This window comes from Gadus macrocephalus, chromosome 10 (genome assembly GCF_031168955.1).
Source record: "Gadus macrocephalus chromosome 10, ASM3116895v1".
Classification (NCBI taxonomy): Eukaryota; Metazoa; Chordata; class Actinopteri; order Gadiformes; family Gadidae; genus Gadus; species Gadus macrocephalus.
In genome coordinates this window covers 17,872,045-17,900,044 of record NC_082391.1, presented here as the reverse complement: position 1 = coordinate 17,900,044, position 28,000 = coordinate 17,872,045, and the positions used below count along the sequence as shown (strand labels likewise).

At 46.8% G+C, this 28,000-nt stretch overlaps 1 protein-coding gene across 2 annotated transcripts; it reads left to right on the top strand.

The window, feature by feature from the left end:
- Positions 1-93: 93 nt before the first annotated feature.
- On the top strand, positions 94-28,000 carry mcf2a (MCF.2 cell line derived transforming sequence a). Of its 2 annotated transcripts, none has more exons than XM_060063018.1 (30): positions 94-755; positions 4,959-5,027; positions 5,165-5,279; positions 5,582-5,672; positions 7,778-7,897; positions 8,505-8,621; positions 8,962-9,111; positions 10,635-10,750; positions 11,292-11,406; positions 11,684-11,803; positions 12,388-12,579; positions 13,266-13,457; positions 13,925-14,103; positions 15,742-15,817; positions 15,969-16,054; positions 16,408-16,474; positions 16,714-16,829; positions 18,331-18,400; positions 18,556-18,648; positions 19,018-19,110; positions 20,031-20,156; positions 20,536-20,757; positions 21,620-21,712; positions 22,042-22,120; positions 22,210-22,273; positions 24,007-24,107; positions 24,419-24,528; positions 24,662-24,774; positions 25,054-25,157; positions 25,671-28,000. In XM_060063018.1, the coding sequence occupies exons 1-30, from the start codon at positions 638-640 to the stop codon at positions 25,709-25,711; spliced, it is 3,348 nt and encodes a 1,115-aa protein (XP_059919001.1). In that variant the 5' UTR covers positions 94-637; the 3' UTR covers positions 25,712-28,000. The 2 variants fall into 2 exon arrangements, with proteins under 2 accessions (XP_059919001.1, XP_059919000.1); XM_060063017.1 differs by having other exon boundaries at positions 10,635-10,755; positions 11,285-11,406; positions 13,925-14,099; positions 15,741-15,817.

Genomic DNA, 28,000 nt, shown 5'->3' with positions numbered 1-28,000 from the left:
CACCAAAAGCTCAGAGCACGTGAGAGAGTGTGAGAGAGAGAGAGAGAGAGAGAGAGAGAGAGAGAGGGACAGGGGGGGAAAGTGAGAGGGGAGGGGCGAGGGAGAGAGGCAGACAGGCAGCAGTGGACAGATGGAGCCGTGTTTGTTTTCAAGTGACCGGCCGCTGGTGCTCAGTAAGTATACAGCCACTGCGGCTCACAACAGGACCCTGTCAACGGACCCTCTTCCACCGCCTCCTCCTCATCCTCGCTGCTCGCTGACGTATGCTGTGGGAGACAGACTGAAGACTCCCTGGGCTCTGCTTCTATGAGGAGGACAGCTCTTGCTCTGGACTATTATTAGACACCTGCAAGTCGTAGGTGGACTCTATGCAGCAGGCGGGAGACTTCAATATAAGTAAAAAAAAAACAGCCCCGTCGGGTCTCGGTACTGGCCGAGTGTCTGGATCGATATGTTCTGCGGTTCTGCTACTTGAGGCCTGCGGGTCTTGTCTGGAGGATGTGAGACTCTAGACAAGGTATAACACCCCTCTCCCCCCCCACCACAACCCACCACCGCCAGCTGGTGTATTAGAGCCAACAGAGACTGGTCCAGGGGTGGGGGGGCGTGCAGAAGAGCAGTACAGGTGGTGAGGGGAATGGGCCCGGCTTGGATGCAGGAGAAGAGCGACCGGCAGCCAGAGGAGAGGCCAGGAGAGATGGAGAGCTACCGCAGCCTGCTGCAGGCCGGCTCCCAGCTTCAGGACACTCTGCAGCGTGAGTACGCAGGATCTCTGTGTCCTCACATCACACTGTGGAGCTGAGCTATAGGTCTGCTGCTGCTCGTGCTGTATGCACACCCGAAGCCACTTCACACGCACACATACACACACATCAAAGATTGAACGAGTAATGTGTGGTATGAATTGATGCAGTGCAGTATGGTTGAGTTTCACTCGATGTTTACAGCCTTGTAATGTATACCATACTATCCTAATTTTGTGTTGGACTGGATTGTGGTTCATATACCTGCAATTTATCCGTTGTCCAGTTTGCTGCAGCTTAGCTTTAGGATCAGGCCCTGTAGCCATTAGGTCAGCTGTTTTAAACATCACAGATGAAGGGATGGTTCTCCATAGTCATCATATGGCGATATATAGAATGCTTGATTTGGTGCAGGTACATTTTACACAATTTAAGATTTATGTATTTTAAATTTATGAGAATCAGGAAACGCAGGAAACTAAAAAGGGTTGCGAAAAGCTAATGATCAGAATAATGATCACATTGATTTTTCCATCCTGACCCATGCACTCTTTTGAATGACGTGTACAAGAAAAAGCGCTGGCTTCTCCATTTATTTTTGGATTTACTGATATTAAGGCGTAAATGCTGAGCAGTAACAAATGACTGCTAGCTCTATCCAGGACTTTCACACAGAGACTGCTGTTATGTAATTGAAGAGGGGATATTGTAATTTCTCTGAAAGGCACCGTAACGGTTGTGAATCAATCTTTTTCGTACTATTAGATTTCCATTTTGATACTTGGGCCAACGAATCGATTCAAAATCAATCCTCCATTCAAAAAGGTTTCCAATTCAAAATCGAATCTCCATCCCGTACTTGGGGATCCTTGTACTTCGGAATCTACCCCAGTCCTCTGTGAGCTAAGACGGGCGGTTTGGGAAATGATTACTTGAGCGCAGAGTAAAGTGTGTCAAATAAAAAAGTAGATTTTATCATTTAAAAAGTTATATCAAATCGATTTCTCAAAGTTGTGATTCGACTCCGAGCAACAGACGATAATGATGGCGATTCTTACCTGAATCGATTCTTCCCACAACGCTGCGACCTTTACCTTGTGTTCCCTGTAATAATGCCAGAGTTTATATGAGTAACAGGAACGTTTGGGAAAAGGCCAAGGACCATCTATTAATAACCGTTTGAAGTGTGTTCACCGTAGTGATGTGTATGAAATAAGAGCCATCGCAAAAGTCCCCCCGTCAGCCGTCACTTGGCTCAATCCACTACTTAGTTAACACAGTTGGGGATAGCTCTGTATGTACCAATGCTAACACGCCATACATCTAAAAGCAACCCTTGCCTCACACCATGAATGATATCAAATAACTATAAAGTTCTTCAATCTTTGCAGGTACAGCCTTGGCGGTGATGCCTTGACATTGTGCTTAGCCATTCATTAACAAACCTCTGGCTAAACATCTACAATTTTCATACTCGGGGAGCTTTCCGCTCCAGTCACCTGAATTGTGACTTAGTGGAGACTGTTGAACATTAACACTTGGTATGCACTGAGGATAATCCCTGACCCTAACTCTAACCTATAATGTATGAAAAATATGTATAAGTATAAATATTTTGAATAGCATGTGGGCGACCACCCCAGAGAATATAGCTGCTATTCCGCCCGGCACACGTATTCTTGTACCCCAACATTACAATGCACAAAACGTAAATATAAATAACAAAATGTATGCACCAATACCAAATACTACAATAAAAATGGCCAAAGCTTAGTACTTTCATAGTTTATAATGCTTTGACATGATTAAATAGTACGGAAGAGAGCTTCTCCAAATATTTTCCAGAATGATCCAAACAATTGTATGATTATTGTTTAACCACAGTTTGTCCATATTTAACTCCAAGGGCCGTATTAAACTCCCTTTCCTAAAACCCAAGCAAACCGTTCTCCACAAGCCCCTGGGTGATGGAATGCGCTTTCCTCCAACACACGCAACAGTCCTGCTTACTAATCCCCTCAGCCCTGCAAGACATGTTTACTCCAAAATATGCCCTGACCTCAACGCATTAGCCGGGGCATTTGTGTACCATGAATGAACACAAGTCTGGTGGCGTGTTTGAAGGAAGGGATTTTCTACTCTGCCAGGGATTTCATGCTTGTGCCTGAGGTTGATGATGATGAGGATGATGATGATGTCCCAACACAGGGGAATGAAGAGTATAAATGACATGAGCCTGAGTTTGAGTGGGTAGCCTGAGATGGTATTAACACTTTTTTATGAAGAATGTTTTTAACTTCTGTTCTCCCTGTGTGTGTGTGTGTGTGTGTGTGTGTGTGTGTGTGTGTGTGTGTGTGTGTGTGTACACCATATCAAAATGACACCTCACACGTGTGGCTCTGTGAGATGTTGATTGATGAGCATAGATGTACTTTACTTAACAAACTTCAAGTTATACTGAATATCTATGGTGGACATAATAGCAGACAAAAAAAATTAAGGCAATGCTGAAACTTTTATCCAATGTGACTTACAGTGAGTCCAGATACAGGTCATTAGGCAATATATGGATCTAAGGTAGGGCTCAGGAAAAGGATGGTCTAGTACATAGGGTCTTCGATTTCTAGCCAAAATGTTATGCATGAAATATCCAACTGTAGGCATCCTTAGAAATGTATCTAAAGAAAGTGTTGTGTTTGATAATAGTTAAATATTGCTTCTTGCACGAGGGGGCTTACAGATTAGACTGCAGACATTTGGGGATCAAACCCAGGATTTATGTGTCTAGGAGTGAAACACCATAGCCCCCTAATATCTGAGTCGTGTCAAACTCAGCCCTTAGTGTCCACATGTCAATCCCCAGTAGAGTTCATCCATCTAACATGGGCATCTAGCCTGTGTCTTTTTATCATGCGGTCAAAAAACTGATGTTCCCTCCTGCCTTGCTCAATTGTAAAAACCTGGGATACCTAGGCTGTTTCATATTGCACGTGGAGCCATAAAACCTGTAAATCTACAGGCCTGCAGCATACAGGGACATAATGTTTCAACAGCCTTCTCAATTTGTGCTTGAGGCATGCAGTCCAAGGTTATCTTGCTCTCGAAGGCAAGATCAGCAGTTGTGATTTAGAATTGTATTTACCCAAAGCCTTGTCTTTTATTCTTCTAAAATAATATTGACTGAATTGGTCAGTCAGTGCCTATCTCTCTGTTATAAAACAAGCTTTATTATATTTACCACAAGCATTAAATGTGGCAGATAGGCCGATGCACATTTGTAACAGTGGCCGTGAGAAAATAATTTAAACCTAAATTGAAGTTCCCTTCAGCTAAGACCCCCATGTCCGACGCGGCCCATCCCTTCATCATACCGGTCTCTGTATCAGACACATGAAACATTGAACAGGGAGGAGTGGGATTCATGACCCGTTACCTGGAAACGGACACCGCCCCTCCATCTCTCTCTCTCCCGCCCTTTTTACACTCTATTTCTCTCTTTCAGTTGTGCTACATATTTAATGCATTGTCTATAATGGATGAGCACACGGTTAGTTGTGTGGGAATCGGCTTCCCTTCCGATGCGTTAACCCTCTGGCAGGGATCACTTTGGTGGGATGCTAAGCGATCATGATGATGAAGATGATACTCCACTTCTATTGCATCTATTTACATTAACATGCCTTTACATTTTTTTGGGGTATATTCTCTCTGGTAATCTGCCTCCTTGATTCAAGGGGCTACTAAGCATGAGGTACTATCTTCTGAAAAGTCTACTAAGGTCAACCAACATGATTCAAACATGCTACTGTAAAGTAGCTGTGCTACTTGTGTAATGAATGTTTCCACTGTAATGTATGCTACTAGGGTAAGGAATCCACATACCAACGCTGGCTCTTGTTTGATTATCTTTACTGTCTATTTGTTCCTCATGGCCTGCCATTGTGTTGAAGAATCTAGCTTTTCATTGATCTCTCTGAAAATATTACTAATGAAGACAATCAAACCGATGGAAGCTGTTTTATTGAGGGCTAATTATTTGCTTTATTAATATTAATGCAGTATAGGCCTACCTAAAGTCCAAGTAGCCCAGCATAAGTCTTATTTTATTAAACAGGGGGGGGACGGGGGACGTTCACGGTTGAAGGATTCTACGAATTGTATAATTAATAGTTATTTATGCAAATATACATCCTTAAAACGTGCATCTACTTGCAGAGGTAACTGTTCCTGTGCAACTTACGGAGGTGGTCGGCTACATCGAGAAACAGGTTGCATACTTGTCAGGTGAGGCTTTGTCCAAATGCCAACACTCAAAAACATCACAGAACCTACATGCATAAAACATTGTGACTACGCAATGATTGCATATTCTGAACCACACCTTTTGCCTTAAAGTGACCTCATGTGTCTTGTGTCGACAGGGGGTCGTGGCGAAGACTCCAGCGTCATTATCACCCTCCCAGAATGCTCTGCGTTTAGCGACATCCCAGAGGAGTCTCTAGCCAAAGTCCTGACCTACCTCACTCTCATACCTCGGTGTGTTCCTTTTCCATTTGGATTTGCGTTTGAATCTATTCGTCTCCCTCTCCCTCTCCCCGCAATGCAGTGCATCCGTGCATTTTGTATTCTGGGCACGGTTGGCCTTTGGTTAAACTCTGGATCTCTTTTTCCTTCTCATTTAACTGAATGCGGTGATAGGCCTACTGGTTATTATTACTAATGGGGAATATACACTTGTTATGATTGGTGGAAACAAGCATTCAAAAATAGCCATTCCGTCACTTGATGCAAAAGTACATAGGCTTACAATGTCTACTGACTCTTGTATTTGTTTCCAGAACAAGGCAGCCAGGAGTAAAGTTTATCATCATTTTAGACCGAAGACTGGACACTTGGGGATCAATCAAAACTGCTCTTGGCAGAATAGCGGTGAGCAATATCCCGTCAGCTGAATTAATTTCAAGTCATTTCATTACCATGTCAATTTTACAATGGCCATCATGCGCCTAGAACACGGCTGATATAATAATAATAAAACGGCAGTGCTACTTCTCTCGTCTCGTCCTCCATGGTGCTACTCAGATGATGAGTAAGCAAAGTTTTGCCACGGCGTTTCTTTTTTCCCCCGCTCCCTGAGATGACGTCACATTTGGCGTGACGATGCGGCGGGAGAAACATTACGAGGAGGAGGAGGAGAGAAGAAGCAGAAGAAGATGGTAGGGAGGGAGAGGACGCAGTCAGTGCTGCTGCCACCCCCGCGCTAATGTGGTAGCAGCAGCGGCAGCATCAGCATCACTGCTGCAGCCGTCGCCAGGAAACCGGAGGGGTAGCCTGGCATCGCCCGCCTACACGGGGACGCGGTGCTGTAACTTTTAACCACAGAGAGAATGGCTTCCCATACGATAACCGAGAGGTTTCACCCGCACAAGATGCCCAGGATACGGAGGAGTCCGGTAAAAAACGAAAATCGTTGTTTACTTTGACTTTAAGTGCATTTAGGGAAGAGTTACGACTAAGTTTGGGCGGGCTGAGAGAAATGCGGCATTGGCATTGGCACGCGCGCCGTCTGCAGCTGGGCAGTGAGCGCGGCACTGCGGTGCGCTGTAGGATTCTGCTCAGTCATGCTATGGCTCTCCATAGGAACACATGGCTGATGCTCAATTTAGTGCGAAAAGTTGATCGGCTGATGCATGTACATTGTGAAAGGAGTCTTTAACATTGTATCTGTTTGATGGAAGTAGGGGTGAATCAATGTCATGTGTGCCGAATAGACACACATGAGGCGACTCTAGGTATATATCTTTTTTTATTATTACATTGCGTTTGCCCAATATAGGCTTCGTATGATCATGTGTTTCAGTGTGTTGTGCTGCTGTTGCTTTAGAGCTTTATGCTAAATACTGCAGACCTGGCGCCTATAGCATTGCCACGACTGTACTATGATGCCGGTCTATGAATGCAACTTTAAATTGTTCTGACAATGTAAATCATTTTTTGTTCTAAACCACAATAAAAAACACATCACATATGCTAATTATGCATATACTTTTCCATGACATGTAGCCTATGCATCACTTGGATTTAACTGCAGACATCAACATAGGACATAACTCGTGTGCATTGCATAATTCACATTATTCTACCTTGTCATGGTGTGTCCCCAAATGCCCTATAGTTGCAGTGCTGCCTAGTCTATACCATCTGATTCCCCTGCTGAGACACAGAGCGAGCTGTAGTCCCTTAGCCAGTGTAGAGGTGAAAGCTGACAGTTGAGACTGTCAACACACTCTTGTCAATGATTCAATGACCTCCCTCTTACTGCACTTACTGTCACAGATTCTGAGCGATCAGCACTCTGGTATCGATGCATTTCAGATAGCCAAAGTCATTTTAAGACATAAAAGAAAACATAACATAACTTAACGCACCTTTTTGGGTGCGTTTTTTATTTTGTTTATGTTGATGCATGTATGTCGTACCAAATGTTCTGAATGCAAAAAAAAAGGCTATCTGTCAATTCTTATGGCTCTATCTATTGCTGAATACTTCCTCTCTCCAATCCTGCTAATATCTGTCCAAACTACGTTCATGCTCTTTAGCAAAAATAAAGACAGAGGGGTCATACTACGGCTGCACAGCAATCCATTATCAATTTATTAACATAATTTAAGTAGGATGGTATCTTCACAAGTTAATATATCTTATTGTGGTCGTTTTAATTTGACATTATTACTTCACATTATCATTACCATACGCAGGAGTGCAATGACCTTGGAAATCCTTCCAATGGGATTCCAAGATCCAATGCATATTTATTGATGCACGATTGATGTAGGATTTAAATGCCCTACAGGGGGTTCTCACTGAATGAATCATTTTCAATTTAGTCATTTAAATGTACAGATGCATGCCATTAACTAACGCATATAGGAGTGAAGCCTGTTGCTCAAGGGGGCAAACCGATGCGATCGGGATGTGAACCGGGAACCTTTCGGCGTCCTAACCACGAGATGAATGCTCCATCTTTCCCCCAGGCTTCCTTCCCTGGCAACCTCCACCTGGTGCTGGTGCTGCGGCCCACCAGCTTCTTCCAGCGCACCGTCACCGACCTGGGCTTCCGCTTCAGCCAGGAGGATTTCATGCTGAAGATGCCAGTAAGGCAGCACACCCTCAGATACCAAACATGTCCCACCCCACCTCCAGGTATATTCTCCTCTCACGGGACCACCCAGCACAATGGCATTCAGAGCGTTTCTTGCTTCTGTAGATGTGCACGTATGTATTCTGTGTATTAAAGGTGAAAGGTTCTATGGACGTTCAGAAACGTTTTCAGGTGTAGTGGGACTCGTGTTCATTACATGTGTGCAACCAGTCAACTGAATTATTTTGTTGAATCATTAAGCAATTATGTGACATACTAATAATATTACTAAAGTAATTGTATTCTGTTATGATCAGGAGCTAACATGGATAAGGCCGGTTTTCATGTGACGGTGTCTTTAACAATGCTGATGTTTATAAATCACATGTCAAGAATGTGTTAGAACGAGTTCAATTAGACAACTGACACAGTAGTTTTGCAAATTCAGTTACTTTAACAGTTGTTGTTGGAGGTCAAGCAAACATCTCTGGCTCCTGGCCACTCATTCTGGTACTAAAGGTGTGAGGGTTAAACTACAACAACAAACATTACATTTTGTGGGTACAACATTGCTCGGTGAAAGAGGTTGCTCACGGCTGGTTTTTCCTGGCCCCCTGTAGGTAGTGATGCTGAGCTCGGTCACAGACTTGCTACGCTACATCGATGAGAACCAACTGACCTCCGAGTTTGGTGGCACGTTAGACTATTGCCATAGCGATTGGATCGTCCTACGAACGGTACGATAGACATTACAATTGTTCTATCATTTATTGGCAAAACCCCCAAAAAAAGATTCCCAGGATTGCTGCAAGTTGTAAATCTCAAGGATTATTTGGCTACATTATAGTCTTTAACTATGTTCTCCTGTGGAGATCAGATTTATTTACCTTCTGATGTTAAATATCACATGTAAAGGTTGCCGTGTATTTGAAGGATACAAGCTTTTAGTTTTGTTCCCTTCAAGATTGTCGTTTACGGTCCTCACATGCCCCCCTGTCTCTGTTGCCATGGTGATATGGTCAGCATCCCTGTATTTTTTTCTTTATTTTGTATGTGTGCTCTCTGCTGCCCCCGCAGGCGATAGAAAGCTTTGCAGTGACAGTGAAGGACATCGCCCAGATGTTGCAGTCCTTCGGAACCGATCTGGCCGAGACGGAGCTCACGGATGAGGGAGGGGCGATTGAATGCCTCCTGAAGGCTCACACCGACAAGTACAGGAACCTCAAGGTACTGATCTCCATCTATTGATCTGTCTTCACTTCACAGGGTGGCATTGTGTGTCGCATGAACAGACGTTACATGTTCTGCTATCCTTACGGCCAGACTAGGGGAGCGGGCTAGTCACAAGACATGTTCCATTCCATATCAGCTTTGAAACCCTTTAAATGCACAAGGAAAGTAATGGTTTAACTACTAACTAACACAGAGACAGCTTAACACTGAACATTAAGAAACACAGGACATTGCTGAGATGGAGGGGGCAACATGTGTGTGTGTGTGTGTGTGTGTGTGTGGTACACTGATGATCTTTAAAACTAACTCAATCAAACAACAAAAAACATAAAAACCATGGCACAGCAAGAGACAGGAACAGAGTGAATGACACTGAAAAATACGATCACGATCATAGCACTATGTTTACTGACAATGTTATCCAAAGCAAGTTAGGATTAATTGAAAATAAATTGTATTTTCTTCGTTGTACGTTTCATTAAGGAGTAGGTAGGGGCAAGGGTCAGGGTCTTGTTGAAGGATGGCTTGAGGCAGCATGCCAACCTAGGGGGTTTAACCTTGCTGGGTTGAAACCTAATAAGTAGGCTTTTGTTTTGTTTTGTACACTGCAGTATGGCGTTGTGTAAGACGTAATCTGGACGATACCAAAACTAGAAGAACATTCCAAGATATGACTTGATAGTCTTGCTTGAAACAGCATAATGAGGCCTGTGTGAACATTCTCTATCCATTAGTCTTTTGAAGACATCCAGGAAGCATCCATCTTATTAATCATTCAGCTATTCATTGAGCTGAGGTCCTATGACCAAACCTAAGTGGAGCCCTGACTATGAACTGTATCACAGACTCCCAACATACACACGTTCCCATGTGAACCATGTGAACCACCATCTATTGTTACAGGAGCCTAGGAGAAGCTTAGCCTTCTTCAGCTAGTGTCAAGTAGCATGCACAGTGTATATCCTTAGTACATGTAGTGCCCTCTGGGAGAGACCTAGAGAGATACATACAGGCTTTCGGCACATTCTGTGGACTTTGTCTACTGGAATTTTGAATGTAGCTACTCTGACCCCTAATCATTACATTATTTTGATTTGAATAGTGTCAGATGTACACAAGGTAGTGGTTATGGTTAGGGTGTTTGGCTTTCGGCAAAAGGTAATTTGGTTCGATCTCTGATGTCCGCAGCCAACGACTATCATAATCAGCTCTCTTTATACCAAAAGCCTTGAAGTTGTGGAATTCTTTACCATGTTTACATACTTTTATATTGACATATATATAATATTCGCCTGGACTGATGTTTTTGGTTGTGTTGTACTTGTATTTTAACATTGTGGAGTATGTGCGGTTAAACCAGCCATTCTCCACGCACACTCCACAATGGTACTGTATTGCATTTTAATAATGTATTCTGTTTTGAGAAACGACACAATGAAACCAAAGGGACATTTCCACCATTGTGGACATTAAAGTCAATTCTGTACCCACCGTTATAATCCCCTGGTGTTTGGCAGGAGGCCATCCGGTCAGTGTCCAAGGAAGGCCGCCACCTTCTGTCCATTCTGGAGAGCTCTGGGAACGAGGAGGACTGCCACTGGGACGTGAGACTGGACTGGGACACAGTGCAGAGGCAAGAGAACACCCCACAGACCTTTGGTTGGCTTATGTTCAAGCTACATTCATAACCATAGTTACACCATGATGATAGTGTTGGCTGTGTTACTGGATGTTGTCAGCATTGCTAAATGAAATTGACAGGATGTTTCACACCAGAATTGTATGATTTTAATCATGTTTTGAAAAAAAAAAAATGTGCCAAGTGACTCCATCTTCATGCGACACACCTTTGATCCTATGCTCTCTGCATCTGCTCTCCTTTAAGCCATGGTGTTATAATGCAGCACACGTAACACACCCACTTATCATCGTTATATTTCCATGTATTCCTCAATAATTCAGTGTGGTTAATGCATTATTAATAGTAACTACAGTCGAGATACTCAACACATACTGAAGGCTGATCTGAGGGCTGTGTGTGTGTGTGTGTGTGTGTGTGTGTGTGTGTGTGTGTGTGTGTGTGTGTGTGTGTGTGTGTGTGTGTGTGTGTGTGTGTGTGTGTGTGTGTGTGTGTGTGTGTGTGTGTGTGTGTGTGTGTGTGTGCGGTGGTTCAGGCTCCTCTCCCAGCTCCGGGACATGGAGTCTGCCTTCGACGGCTTCTTTGAGAAGCACCACCTCAAGCTACTGCAGTGCATCCAGCTGCTCAGATATGAGAAGAGCTTTCAAGAGGTATGACTGAAGCACCGAGCATCGTGTGTGTACACTTTGATGCACTTATTAATAGAACATATGAAATCATAGTATAAACAAGTCAATGAAAAAACCTTGTTGTTCTGATTGCTGTAGCTAATCTGTTCTCTATTCAGTTGTAGTTTTAATTGTACCCGTTCATAAAGCCATAAACCCATATGCTTGCAACTAAAGAATTATATATAAACTCTAAGGCTCTCGCCTTATGTTTTACAATTGTGTGTGTGTGTGTGCCTTAACCTGGTGTGTGTGTCAGATGGAGAAGAGTCTGCAGGGCCTGACGTCTCAGGAGAAGGAGCTGTCCTCATCAGCGGAGACGCTGGCTCAGGCAGAGCAGGCTCTCAAAGAGCTGGAGAGTCTGGATTCACAGGCCCAGGTCAGTCCTCTCCACGCCCCGCTCTCTAAGACTGTTAGAACGGGAGGGGGTCCACAGGCCCCAGTGGACGCCAGCTTGTTTAATGTCTTCCCTGAATGTGTTTCACGTATTTTCATCTTAATGGTAGCGTAGGGACAGCAACAGCAGTGTTTAAGAGGATCAGTGGCATACAATTAAATATGTGTCATATACACTATTTTTGTGCTCCTTTTTTCTTAAGTGCTCCTTTCGTTTCGTCCCCTTCTGACTCTAACTACCTCAGGCAGTTGAATTTAGTGATATTTTAATCTATTGCTGCACAACTCACAAACCATTGCATCTTTTTTCGGTATCAAAAATCGTGCAGAAAAATCCTACCAAAAAAAAGGCAATTGTGTCAATTTGTGTCTGTGCGTGTTTGTTTGCTCACATGTGTGTGTCTGTGCGTGTGTGTTTGCTCGCATGTGTTTTGGTGGACAACAGCTTTCGACTGATGCTATAGGTTCACTACATTACACAGTGCAATCAAAGGCATGGATTGATCCGACATAATCACACTGGTGCACGCTTGTGCTTGTGCTTGTGCGTGTGCGTGTGTCCCCCAGGAGGTGATGGGCGGTGCCCAGATCGTCATCCTGCACGGCCACCAGCTGGCGGCCAGCCACCACTACGCCCTGGCGCTCATCGTGCAGCGCTGCAACGAGCTGCGCCACCACTGTGACACGCTAAGCTCCGCCCTCAAGGCCAAGCAGACACGCCTCCTCTGCACACACCAGCTGCTGCTGAGCTTCGGCCAGGTACGCCCCTCGTCAGGACACAGACCTGTGGAACTAAACGTGTATGGATCGTACTGGGAAGGTATGGGTGTACACGGGCACGATTAAGGACAGGGACGTCAGACACGCATGGACACAGAATGGAGGCAGGCGGACGTTAGAAGAGACGCCTCTTTCTGATGGCGCGCGCGCACACACACACACACACACACACACACACACACACACACACACACACACACACACACACACACACACACACACACACACACACACACACACACACACACACACACACACACACACACACACACACACACACACACACAAAATGTCCACCCTGACAAAGAATATTCATATACCATCTATACAGACACCAACACGCACACACACCTTCATAAACAAACACACAGACACACATCCTCATACTCTCACACACAGACACACACACACACACACACACACCCTCATACTCACACACAGATACACACACACACACCATCTCTCTCACACACACACGCGCGCGCGCGCACACACACACCCTCTTAAGGAACACAATTCTTAAGGAACAGACATAAACAGGGGAGTAACAGATCTGACATACATGCTATACACACACAAACACAGAGGCAGACATAAACACATGAGTAACAGAATATACATAAATATGTATACACACTCTGTCTCCACCCCTGTGCCCTGTCCAGGCCCAGACGTGGTGTGACGACGGGGCCTACCTGCTGGCCAACCAGCTGGTGGAGCGCTTCCAGTCCAAGGAAGGGGCGCTGGCCGCTCTGAGGGACATCGAGAGGTTCCTGGAGGGGGCCCCGTCCATGCTGAGCTCGGGGCCCGAGGCCCTGCTGCAGGAGTACGAGGCGGTCCTCACGCCACAGCTGCAGGTCATCTCATACCAAACACACAGAGCAGCGTTACATTCATGTGGTCCTCTACGGCCCCAGCCAACGTTGACATACTCAGTGGTTATTGAAATAACTGACTATGAATAACTGATATTTATTTAGATTTTCGATTTTTTTCTATTCTTTGTTTCTGTTCCTATTGTACTGTTCCTATTGGTCTTCTAATTAACTAGATGCTTCATTTTGTTATTTGTTGCAAAGAAATACTTAATAAAGTGTGATTATTATTATAATTGTTAATAATGAGTAACACTTATTTACTAATCATAAGACATTATTTACATCACATAAAATCATACAGAATTTCATGATATGAACAATACCACAATACCAATACAATTAAAAAGTAATTTTTCCTTAGATTTCCAAAGAGTTCCAACCCTGTTTCCCGTTGGACGACAACCCATTACACCTCTCTCTCTCCCTCCCCCCGCTGTGTCCTTCAGAGTCAGATGCTGAAGACGTTTGAGAAGCACGGGACGGTGCAGCTCATGATCCAGAACCGCCAGGCCTGCCTGAGGAAGCTGGCGGACAAACACGTCCGGCCGGTGCAGCTGGTGGTGCCCAGGCCCGACAACAACGCGCCCCGCTGCAAGTCCCCCCTGTTCTCCCCCAAGCACGGCATGTACACACACACACACACACACACACACACACACACACACACACACACACACACACACACACACACACACACACACACACACACACACACACACACACACACACACACACACACACACACACACACACACACACACACACACACACACACACACACACCCCAAAGCATGATATATACCCACACAGTCACATAACATGATACACTCCAAAGCCTAGTAGGTAATCACAGACACGCACATAAACACACACACACACACATTCAATTTACATGCTCACAAACACACATATGCATGACGCTGAAACACTTTTACAAGCCCTACTAGCCCTTTAACTAGTTCTACTACTTCTCCTACTACTATCCCTTCTACTAGCCCTACTACATGTCCTACTATCACTGCTACTAGCCCAACTAGCCCTATAACTAGTCCTGTACTACCCAGGGCATCCCTGCTTTCCTTCTGCACAGCTTTGGCAAAATAGGCAGTCAGCAGAGTCCCCCTCCCTACCTCCAGAGCTCCATCCCGAGGCCTCCTGCTGCCCTCCTCTGGGGCCACATTAACTCACCGCAGGATGTCCGTCAGTTTGCCCCAAAGTGTTGCCGTTCTGAGCCCGTTCCTGGGATCAGACCCCCTCACCTCGTATGAAAGGCGAGGCGTGGAACAAGGGTAGCTGGTTCTAATCAGCCCTTTGGGAACCAACGCCCCCCCCCCACTGTTAGCCCTGATGCTAGCCGTGCTTGCTGCCGCACTACACGGTTGATATACATTAAAGGAGCTTTCATCCTACCCAGGAGGGCACAGCCCCAGTGGATCCAGGCCTTACTGAACTCTGGGCGGCTCCTGTGGGGGATCGGGGCGGTGGGCGGTGCATCTGCCGCTGTGTGGCGCCTTCACATGTGTCCATCGCTTGGTGTTTGTTTGCCCGAGACTGGGCTCATTAAAATAATTAAGAGTAGAATAAAAATAAAGAAAGAAGAGCCATGCACTGTTTGCATCTGTGGTCATGAAGGCTTTGTTCTGTTGTGATGTGACCCCCCCTAGTAATGAGATTAATAATAACGATGATATGATGGTTGATAATTAACTATCCATAGGCTGTCCGAGCACACCAGGGAAAGGGGGGGGGGGGGGGGGGGGTGTATGTATACTGTAAAGGCTTTTGCATGTACAAAGACACACACACACACACACACACGCGCGCAGGCAAACACACCTACGCACACGCACACGGACACATAAAACACAGACAAACACACTCATGCAGACAAATACACAGACGGACACACAATGATAAACGCAGACACAAAAACACGCACTGCAATGCAGGTATTACGGGGCACGTACATTATGTGACACACACACACCCTTATGCATACAAATGCGATTCAAAGGTTGGGATGAAGGAGAGGCTGTCATGTCAGCTGTTCTTCGTGATGAAGACAAGATAAAGCAACACACCAACAGAACTACAATTCTCTGAACTGCGACATGTTCAGCCTAACCCCATTGGGGCTCTCAACCTTACATCTGACCACATCGCCTTGAGAAATGTTTGATTGACTGTGAATGTATTCTACCAACAATGCTGCAGCAGGGCTAAAATACAATAAACCACTTTTTTATTCATTTTTTAATAAAGGTGATGGCTTGAAGTTCACTTTTGACCTGTCTCTGCCCGGAAAGAAAACGTCACGGAAAACCTCCAGCAGTAGAAAGGTGGGGCAGAAAAAGTAATGATAATTAAACTGAAACTGAATTTTTTTCAATGGCTTTCAATGAGACCCATTGGCTTTTAACCCCATTTTACTAATGGCACCGAACCCCACACGGAGAATGATGTGGTTTGTGTTCCCCGCGGCGGCTCCAGATTGAGGTGATGCACGACTACCAGGAGAACCGGAGCTGTGTGTCCTACACTCTGGACGGAGAGGAGAGCCCCGACCTGCTGAAGCGGTGAGCTCCCATCTGTCCGCCACGCCCCATGTTGTTGTTTACCTCTCTGTTTCACCATGCTAACGATGCCCTCTGGTGTGTGTGTGTGTGTGTGTGTGTGTGTGTGTGTGTGTGTGTGTGTGTGTGTGTGTGTGTGTGTGTGTGTGTGTGTGTGTGTGTGTGTGTGTGTGTGTGTGTGTGTGTGTGTCTTTGTCTTTGTGGGGGACGGGCTGTGCATGCTTGTGTGTGAATCTAAATGTGTGCGCATGCCCGTGTGTTTCTGTGCATGCATTGCATGCATGTCTCTGTATACATTTGTGTGTGTGTGTGTGTGTGTGTGTGTGTGTGTGTGTGTGTGCATGGGTCCTCCACAGCCATGTGCTGAGGGAACTGATTGAGACGGAGAGGGTCTATGTGGAGGAACTCCTATCAGTCCTACTGGTGAGACCTCCTTTTTATTTCCCACTTTACACTTGAGTGCATACAATTCATCTCAATAATGACCACCATGGGACTACATCTAAGGCCCATGCCTCATAGACACACCCCCCCTCCCCCAACACCCCTCAGACCCCCTACTGTGCTATCTTGATTAAAATGTATTGATTACAGCTGTGAAGGATGTCTTTTCCGCTGTCATCATAATAGGCGTATTTAGAAGTTCCTAATGCATATTTCAGGGTTACCGGGCAGAAATGGACAATCCCTCCCTGTGGGATCTCTTGCCCCCAATCCTACGCAGCAAGAGAGACATCCTGTTTGGCAACATGCCAGAGATATACAATTTCCACAGCAGGTGATGTTTAATCGCGTGTTAAATTATAGGCATTCAATGTAAAGGAAGTGCATGTTGTGGCTGTTGCTGAATGGATTTTTTCAATCGCTGGAATGTATTTGGTCCACAGATTACTCAATATTCCGTATTCATAAATGTTAAATTCACTGTTTTCTATTGACTGTCTGCCAGCACTTTCCTAACCTATTGAACAAATCATTATTTTGTGTGTGAATTATACATTGTTTTGTATGTTGTTCCCATGAACATAAGCTAATCTCAAAATACAATGAAAAATAGGCAATAAAAGACAAACACATGCATGGAATAATGGATATTTTTTGTATAAATGCTTTAAAAACATACCCCTCCTGGATAAACCATGAACCCATCCTTTAATATAAATACATAACTACACAGTGGTGTAATCAATGCAGAGATTAATGGTGCAAAATCGCTTGACACAAACAATTGTCACAACCAAAACGTATTGAGCAATAGTCTCAAGGAGGAATGGAAACGTTAAAAAAACAACTTAAAATTGATTATCCTGATCTTCCTTTTAGTTTCTTGTTTGTTTCATTGTGTAGCGCCGCAGTACCACACTGTTTCTAGCCCGACCCGACACACGGACTGTCTTACTAATTACTAGGTAGCAGTTAGCTGTGACTGCTCTATGCCCCACCCCCCCTGCTTCTAGATCCTTCTCGGGGACATCTCGTGGCTAATGAATCAGTCACTCCTGGTTAAAACAAAGGCTTCTCCAATCCTGTCAACCTTTATTTTTCCCTGTAATTTTAATTCTCAGCGTGGGGGGGCTTGATTAGTGTTGATCTTTGTACTGAATCCGTCTCGCTGGTCTCCTGCTGTGTTAAATGGCTCAGTTTGATGACTGAGGCTGGGAAATAATTACACTTTAGCATCCGGTGGGGGGTGTGGTGTGTCAGTTGTAATATCGAATGTTAAATTAAACTGGTGAGGGAGGCTGCCGTTATGCACTTATAGTGTTGTCCAATGCCTTTGTTTGATTTGTAGCGTGTTCGGAGCTACTGTGTCACGCGCTAATGAAAGAGGCTTTGATTTGTTAGCTCAATTAAAAACTGTGTTTGAAGCACGGACGTCCATTGGTTTTGGTCATGGGACTTTAGTGTTGAGTCTTCATGGTCACAGCTGTGGACGGTTGTACACATAATAAGGCAAAGTTTGCCGTCTTTTGAATGGTCTATTCGCCTGATAATGTTCAACTGTTTCTATACACCAGGCCCATGCAAACCCCAAAAATGACAAGCAGGGTCATAACATAGTGAAGTATAACGACATGACACGTTCTTGTGTTGTCGTGGTTGTTAAGCCCATGGTGTATTTGACTTCATAAGCAGATGGTTTGACGACCTCATGAGTAGCAAGGTTGACAACTCTAAATACAACATTTGTGACCATATCGAAACCTTACATGTGTGATGTCGTAGTGTAGACCCCTCCTGGGGGTTGTGTATTCACTGTGGGTTGTGGATCTTCACAGGGTGTTCCTTCAGGACCTGGAGGGTTGTATAGACACCCCTGAGAGGGTAGGAGCCTGCTTCCTGGAGCAGGTACGCTCCCTTTGTTTCTGAGTGCTGTCTCATTTCTCTTGTTTTTTTTTTAAGTTGACATACTTCGGATTTTGACATTTTGGACGTGTTGTTTACTTACTCCTGTGTCAACGCCACCCCTCTGTGTAATGGGATTTGGGTTTTTCTTCCCCCAGAAAGAAAACTTCCAGATGTATGAGTGTTTCTGTCAGAATAAGCTGCGTTCTGAGGCACTATGGCGGCAGTTCTCAGACTGTGCCTTCTTCCAGGTGCGTTCCTTTTCCCGCTTTTACCTTCTTAATGACACGGAACACATTTGGGATAGTCTATCACATCATTTAAGATAAATGTTACTTGTTTTGTTCTGTCAATGTTGTTTCTGAAATGTATTCCCAAAATATATTTGAATAATAATCTATGCATAATTATATGATAATAAAAATACAATATATATGCATAATTATATTTGTGTTAATTATTTTTTGTTGAAAGCCAATCATACTTGAACAATTGTCTCTGTATTTTACGCATACTTGTTAAAACAATAAGTTTAATGATTACATGTGTGGGTTACTTGTATGCAACCTTTATTTGTTGGGCTGTAAGTGTATTTATTTTGGCATGGCCCTTTAATGCAGGAGTGTCAAAAGAAACTGGAGCACAAACTTGGCTTGGACTCGTATCTGTTGAAGCCCGTCCAACGCATTACCAAATACCAGCTGCTACTAAAGGTAGGATCTCACACACACACACGCACGCACGCACGCACGCACGCACGCACGCACGCACGCACGCACGCACGCACGCACGCACGCACGCACGCACGCACGCACGCACGCACGCACGCACGCACGCACGCACGCACGCACGCACGCACGCACGCACGCACGCACGCACGCACGCACGCACGCACGCACGCACGCACGCACGCACGCACGCACGCACGCACGCACGCACGCACGCACGCACGCACGCACGCACGCACGCACGCACGCACGCACGCACGCACGCACGCACGCACGCACGCACGCACGCACGCACGCACGCACGCACGCACGCACGCACGCACGCACGCACGCACGCACGCACGCACGCACGCACGCACGCACGCACGCACGCACGCACGCACGCACGCACGCACGCACGCACGCACGCACGCACGCACGCACGCACGCACGCACGCACGCACGCACGCACGCACGCACGCACGCACGCACGCACGCACGCACGCACGCACGCACGCACGCACGCACGCACGCACGCACGCACGCACGCACGCACGCACGCACGCACGCACGCACGCACGCACGCACGCACGCACGCACGCACGCACGCACGCACGCACGCACGCACGCACGCACGCACGCACGCACGCACGCACGCACGCACGCACGCACGCACGCACAGTTCACTCACGCACAAATACATGCAGTAAGCACGTCCCACACACACACAAAAGTACTTAATAGGACAGTGTACATGCTGTATTAATTGTAATCATTGCCTTGTTAATGTTTTAAAGATTTTTTTTCACAAAGAATCCTCCCATCATCCTCCCAAGCACACTGTATCCATGTAAATGCTTTTTTCTTAATGTGTGTGTGTGTGTGTGTGTGTGTGTGTGTGTGTGTGTGTGTGTGTGTGTGTTCAGGAGTTATTAAAGTGCAGTACAGGCAGTGAGGATACGTCTGAACTGCAGGGGGCGCTGGCAGCCATGCTGGAGCTGCTCAAGTCAGTGAACGACTCCATGCACCAGATAGCCATCACAGGATACGAGGTAGGCTATCATTCTCTCCATCTATCTTTCTGATGTGATGCTGATTAGCCATTGAAAGTCATTTGAAGTGTTGGCACCGCCGGCAGTGAATTAATGTAAGAACGGGTGAATGGGAGGCAATAATTGAAATGCTCTTTAAGTCGCCACAGGCCGAAAAGCACTATAAAATGTCCTCCATTTACCATGTCTCTCCTCATCTCTGCATTCCTCTATCTCCCTTCTTTCCTCTAACATCTCTCTCTCTCTCTCTCTCTCTCTCTCTCTCTCTCTCTCTCTCTCTCTCTCTCTCTCTCTCTCTCTCTCTCTCTCTCTCTCTCTCTCTCTCTCTCTCTCTCTCTCTCTGACCCCCGGGGTCTCTTGCCCCTCCTCGCCCTCCCAGGGGGAGCTGTGTGAGCTGGGCCGCGTGCTGATGCAGGGCTCCTTCAGCGTGTGGATCAGCCACAAGAAGGGGCCCACGCGCATGAAGGAGCTGGCTCGCTTCAAGCCCATGCAGCGGCACCTCTTCCTGTACGAGAGGGCCCTGCTGTTCTGCAAGCGCCGCGAGGAGCACGGCGAGGGCTGCGACAAGACGCCCTCCTACAGCTTCAAGCACTGCCTCAAGGTCCGTGGCTTATGATTTATCAATGGGTTATTAAAATTATGTATTTATGTTGGGGCGGCATGTAGCTAAGGAGGTAGAGCAGGTTGGCTGGAAACCGCAAGGTTGATAGTTCGATCCCTTATTCGCTGTCCCTGGTTAGGCCTTCCTACACAGACATAAAGCAATGGTCTGGGTCATCTTCAGGTTCATATAAGCATAGTCTACCTAGAGCAGGGGTCTCAGACTCAACTTACCCCGTCCCGCGGGCCTCAATTGGCCCCCGGGCCGCGAGTTTGAGACCCCTGACCTAGAGGCATCTATCGTCAAGCCTCTAATAAAAGTAGTTAGTAAGACCCTTACAACCGGATATCTATGGACCGGGCCCTAGGGTGTGGGTCCCTCTGGTACAGCAGCAGACAGCAGCACATCTTTAATGGAGGAGGAGATGGGAGCACAGGGGAAGTGTGTGTTTACACATGTGTCTTCTGACACACACACACACACACACACACACACACACACACACACACACACACACACACACACACACACACACACACACACACACACACACACACACACATGTTGGCAGGTGTTTTGTCTAATGATGAAAGAGTGATGTTGGTTGTGCCGCATATTACGTCTTGCATCGAAATTGTTTCTTTGTGTGTGTGTGTGTGTGTGTGTGTGTGTGTGTGTGTGTACGCACATGCGGGCATGTGTTCCTTTCCCAGTTCTTGTTTGTGTGTGTGTGTTTCTGTTTGCTGCGCCTTTTTTCCCTTCACAAAAGTTGTTCTTTTGTTTGTGTGCGGGTGTATTATTGTGTGTGTGCGTGTGTGTCTTACTGCGTCTGCGGGTGTGTGCATCGGATACACCTCGGCAGATGTCTGCGGTGGGAATAACGGAGAACGTCAAGGGAGACGTGAAGAAGTTTGAGATCTGGTACAGCGGCAGGGAGGAGGTGTACGTTATTCAGGTGAACAGGCCTCCACGCCCTCAACACCATCAGGTTACTGCTGTCTTCACAATCCAGCACCGCCCCTTTAAGTGGTACACGTGGTAACTCTGCTTAGTTCACGTCCTGTTGCAACACATTAGGTCCTGCGATGAGTGGGACACTTCTAATCACTCATCACTCGGCCACAGTTTCCTGTTTAAGTGCATACTGTCATTTTTTGTTTTATGTGGCTCTTTCCCCTGTTATTTCATATCAAAGATTAGAAACTGAGCCATGAAGGAAGGACTGAACCATGGTTCTCTGAGCAGAGTCGTTCCTTTGTTTTAATGCCTCCATCCTCTCCCCAGGCCCCCACCGTGGAGGTGAAGATGACCTGGCTGAACGAGCTGAGGAGAATCCTCACCAGCCAACAGAAGCTGCTCAAAGGTCCGACACCTCCCTTGTACTCCCAGTATTAAATAACACCGACAGCCACACTTTGAAGGGACTTTTACCCCCCCTTTTCCGGTGTCTAGATGAAGCGTATCAACACAGCCAGCTGGTAGAGCACGTTCCTCTCTCCCCGCTCCACCACGAGAGGTGAGTGTCTTCTCTGTGTCTCCCAGCACAGAGCCCGTACCCGTATCCCAGCCAACCTGTTCACCACCACACATTACCCACCCATGTATTCATAACATGTGTGTGTACAGACGCAGAGAGACACGATGCAGTAGGGGAACAGGGCCGCCGCCCGCGTTAGCTGAAGATCCTGTGTTAATGGAAGAGGCTCCCGCTCTCGGCAGCTTACGGTGCAGCTCCTTTGGTAGTCGTAGACCTTTTCTTTCCGACGCCTTTTGTTAGCCTGGTCAGCCTGTAAGCGGCCGAGTGTGGGAGCTTCCTCTATTGATGCGTGCACCATCCAACTCCGGCGCACCGCCACTCAGATAAAGATGTGCGAGCCTCTCCGATCCTATGGATCCACAGCCCCGGTGTGTGCCAGGTTAGCACAGGGCAGGCTCCTGGGTAGAAGGGCTGTGTGTTTGTGTGTTAGGGGGCGTAGGGGTCAGCGGGAGGCAGGGTGAGGCAGTGCTGCCCTTCTCGTCTCTCCACTAGCGTCTGGTTCCCCCCCCCCCTCCCACCCACCCGACCTCCACCTCCCGTACCCCCACCAAACCTCCCCCACCTGTCCCTCCCCCGCTGCAGGGGCGTGCGGCCCTCCCGAGTGGTCCCCGGGCCCCGGGGCTGCCTGCCGGGGCTGGACTTTGTGTCGCTGTCGGCCGACGTCTTTCTGTGCCTGCGTTCCCGGAGCCCCCGCCCCCGGAGCCCCAGGCCCCGCCCCCGGCAGTGGCCACAACCCTGCCACCAGCCCCAGCGCCACTGACCCGCCCCGATGCTCAGTGGTAATCTCAGCCTCCTGGCCTCGGCATGGCCCATCCCCCCCATCCCCCCCCCTGGTGATGCTGTGTTTGCATACTGACCGCCATCTGCACCACCACAACCCCCCCCCCCCCCCTCACATCCCGACCGTCCCCCCCATTTTGGATCATTGGGATCACTGATCCTCACCTGTCAGTCACTCCATCCCGCCCTCCCTCCCTCCCCCCTCCCTCCCTCCCTCCCTCCCTCCCTCCATGGGTCTGCGACGGGAGGAAATACTAGCTCCTCCTCTTTAGCCCGAACATGGCATCCTCAACCACATGCATCGTGCATTCATCTCTGCATCTGAGATCTGCTACGTTGCATGTCGCGCAAACGGATCTTCTGACAGAAAGGAAATTCAGTTCATTTCTGTATATTCTATTTTTGGGATTATTTGATTTATCCGTATCGGGTCTCACTGAGCAGAATTGGGTTTCAGAGGACACTCTGCCCTGCTTGACATTCTGTAGTGCAGCTGGCGATCTCTAAATGCAGCTCTGGACCGTCGGAGCCCGTGATCTGGCCTGGTCGCTGACCAGTGCTGATCCGATGTGTGAACACCGTGTCAGCCGCTCAGGGCTCTTTGAGTCCCACTGCTCACCCGCTATGCAGAGAATCATGCACGTGGCTGCCTTCTGCTCTGCCCGGCTGGCTGACTGTTGCCTGGCCCCGGGTTGCCGTTAGCTGCTACGAGAAACTCATGAACTAGTAGTTCAAGTGGATGAGCACAGATCTGGGACCAGCTTTGTCTATTGCCACCCACACTAACTTTTCTAGTGTGGGTGGGTTTAGGGCTAAATGAAAGTTGATCCAAGACTGTGGGGCATAGGAGGACCGTTTTCCATCCAGGGACAGTATGTGCGGACTGGGTTGATTCGCCTTGTGTAAGTGAACCTAACGTGTGATTCTCGCAGCAAACAGCAGAGGGCATCAGTGAGCTCAGAGGACACCGAGTCGGGGCGGAGCAGTCCTGACCCACAGCCCCACTCCCCTCAGCCGCAGCATAACCGCCGGAGTGAGTGCAGTAACCCGCACACATATACTCACACACACACACACACACACACACACACACACACACACACACACACACACACACACACACACACACACACACACACACACACACACACACACACACACACACACACACACACACACACACACACACACACATTCATAACATATTTACACATTCACATTCACTCAATTTAATGTCTGAATTACAATGTCCTCATTTCATTCAAATATATTGCAAAACTGTATATGATTTTGCCTCGGACCAGTAGACTTATACATATGTGTGTGTGTGTGTGTGTGTGTCAGGTTGGCCTGGCGCGCCCCACTCAGTAGTCATCTGTGAGGGTCTGGAGGAATGGTCTGGGGGCCAGGACCACGCCCACCCGTCGGACACAGACGATGAGGTCATCGCCCTGGTGAGGTCATCACCTGGCTGGGAGAGACAGATCCATGTGCTTTATTTAACATTAAATACACAGGGTGCTGGGGTGGCCGTGGGGACGGGCTTACCACGTCTGTTTAATACATTCAGTCTCCTTACTCTCCCAGTCTCCCGGCAGATACAGGGCTCTGGACGACTGTCTGAGGAACGGAGCCGACAACGTGTCCATCAAGTGTGGCGACGTCATTCACCTGCAGCATGTTGACAGCCAAGGCCTGTGGTGGGTCTTACAGCGTGTTAGATGTTTGTAGAAAAAACACAACAAAGAGTTGTGACCTTCATGCCCTCTTTGACCTTGACTCGTTTTTGGTTACCGCTCATTGGTTTAGAGACTCTGCCGACATGTCGAATGTCTCTATTGGTTTTAAAATAGAGCTAACTTCCCATAAACCACTTACTTGAATACATTTTGCCGGTCCTCAATGCATAATTTATCCCCTCCCCTTTTATGGTAAGAAGACTGTCATTCTGCTCATTTTGGCTCCCCCCTCCCCTCCAGGCTGGTTAAGAACCTGAGCCGACGTCAGGAGGGCGTGGTCCCTTCGTCCAGCCTCCAGCTGATTCTGGGACACAGTAATCGAGGTCACTCCTCCAGACCTGGAGGTAAGGATATGTCCTTGCCCCCTTAGTTTCTTTAACCTGGAACTTTACATTAAAGAGGGCAGCTATACTTCTTGCAGAAAGATGATAAGCGCGTTTGAAAGAACAAAATGCGGGGAATGCAGGGGTACGCCTACCTCGCAAAACTTTATATCTGGACTTTTCTCACCTCTAAGAGTTTGTAACTTGTAAAAGTGTCAGAAGAAGGAAGCAATGCGGACAAACGGACATGCGTGGGATAAAACGATGAATATCAAGATGGCCTTGATATGTTAAGATGTATTTCTGAAATCTGAATTCTGATTTCCCATCTTCAAGGAGACCCCACTGGTCTTAACTAACAGAACATTCAGTTACCAAACCAAAACCGCGTTGAGTATTAAACAAGTTCATCTGCAAAGAAATTCTTCGGTACAAAAAAAACCGGCTTCTTTTGAAGTGTGCTGCCCGCTGTAGTCGTTAACTTCATATATTTCAGAGATGGTTTGTAATGTAAATGTGTACACTCCTCTGCAGACCCAGGGAATCTGAAGGTCAGGAAGCTCAGCTCTCCATAAAAGCAGAAAAGAAAAGCACAGAATAAACCTGCGGTGATATTGATCTTATGGACACATGCCGGACAGACTGAACCACAGATGTCTGGTAAATCAATATCGACTAACTTTTCTCCTCCCAACTTTGGCTGATGACTGTACCCAGGTCGCTTCCATCATTAAAGAGAATACCCAAGGACTCTGTATGGATTAAAAAAACACGTTCAAGTGGATACATTTTTTTAATAATCCTTTTTCCTTTGAGGACCCTTGTGAATGTTGAATGTTCACCATATTTTGGACAGAAAGTGAAAAACCGGAGCGTCAGCACAAATGCAACAGGACTTTAATCGCCTTTTGAAGAATAAGCCCCTTTTTTCTGGATGCTCCCGTTTTCGGTCTGGAAAAACACTTTGAGACGGTTTAGATTAACGGACACTGTAGACCCCTGGGGCCACTGCGGCCGAACTGTGACCCCCTTTCTTCGTTAGGACTGGACAACAATCCAATCAAAAATAACTTCCAACAAATAAATGAATTTGTGTGTCAGTGCTTGTGTTGAGCATGCCACGGTGTCTATTGTGTGGATACAAACAGGCTTTGTGTCAAAGTGCTTCTTTTAAAAAAAGAAAGTAATTTTTAACATGAACTTTTGTTTTTTAATAACATGTCATTTTCCTAAATGTCTTTGATTTCTTACATTTTTCATTTTTTTCTCAAGGCACTTTCTTCCACGCTCCCTAAGAGTTAGATTGCCAAACTGTGCCGTGCCATAATGCCTCTTTTTAAATCACTGCTTGTGTGAAGTCTCTGTCTCTGTCTCTCTTTCTCTCTGTCTATCTCCTTTCTGCTCTCTCATTTCTCTTCTCTCTGTCTCTCTGTCTCACTCACACTCTCTCTCTCTTCCACTTTCTCTTGCTCCTCCTGCTCCTGTTTCAACTTGACCTTGCACATATTCAACAAGGCACTTTAAACAAAGGTACGAAACAAAAGGAGCACATGTGTGCGTGAGTGTGTGTCGAATGATGACCCTGTTCCCCGCGCGGCTTCAGGAAGCACAGAGCTGTATATCCCTCCCCAGTGTCCTTCTCGTTGATGCTGTCATTTCTGTCATGTCCCCTGCCTGGGATGCATAATGTTTCATTACTGGAAGACAGGTGAGACGCACTGGTGGCACTTGACGGGCCGCTGGTGACAGTCTCAGACGAATCTTAGGAGGAGGATGATGAAGACGGACGGGAAAGCGATTCCACGGCGCGGTGGAGTGTGTGTTTAAGCGTGTGCACACGTGTTACGTTAGAGATAGGGGCGGATCCCAGCACAGGGAAACACACACACTGTCATCCTCCCCTGGATTGCATGTGGTCCCTGTTGGCTTCTCCTGCCTGTCAGTCCCGACTACAGAGGGGAGAAGAGGTAGAATTCGAGCAGAGAGAGCGAGCGAAAGAGGGCGGGGTAGTGGCGAGTATAATGCTGTCGGTGTGTAAGCTCTCTATGGATTGTTTACTCTTCCCCCATTACAGCACATTTAAACCTGGAGGCCCATTAAACAACGGGATCGTACTGCAAATACCAAATGCACCACACTGAGTCTTGCGCTTAATTAAATATTGATTGCAGACTTGTATGAATTTACCACATCCAATTGGTGCCCCCAGTCGGGGGGGGGCGCCTTTGATATGCAACGTTTGATGTGGAAATGAGCCAGGAAGCCGGCGATGGGGGACACATTGTGCTACACCCTGTGTTGTTTCATTATATATTTCGCTGTCACTGTGTTTCTGCACAGTGTGGGGCATCCATGTAGTGTCTCAATGCAACCCCGTCTCTCTCTGTAAGGTAATGAAGGCAAGAGGCTCAACCATCTTCTCCCCCCCCCCACACATCCCAACCTTTTTCATTTCTTGTTCGGTGCAGAGGGGGGGCTGGGGGAGTCCTCACAGGACCGGTTTTTGTCAGAACTAATATCAATCCAAAAATGCTGCAGACTTTGCACTTATTTCCGTATATTGGAAACAGAATATTTGCTTGAATTATTGTGTGTGTGTGTGCGTGTGTGCTCCATGACAAGCCTAGTGTTTGCTTGTTGCTGCTGAACCTTTCTGTTTAAACCGCATGGCAGCTGTAGAACAGAGCAGTATTGTCAATTCATTCAGTCCTCTTTGACTGGTGATCTTATGATTAGCTCCCATATTGTACAAACGTTTAACTATTTATTGACATCGCTATGGTTTGTTTTCATGATGTAAAAACATGCCACCCTGAACAGAAAGGAAAGTATTTATTAAAAAAGCTGTGCCGATTTTATTTTCA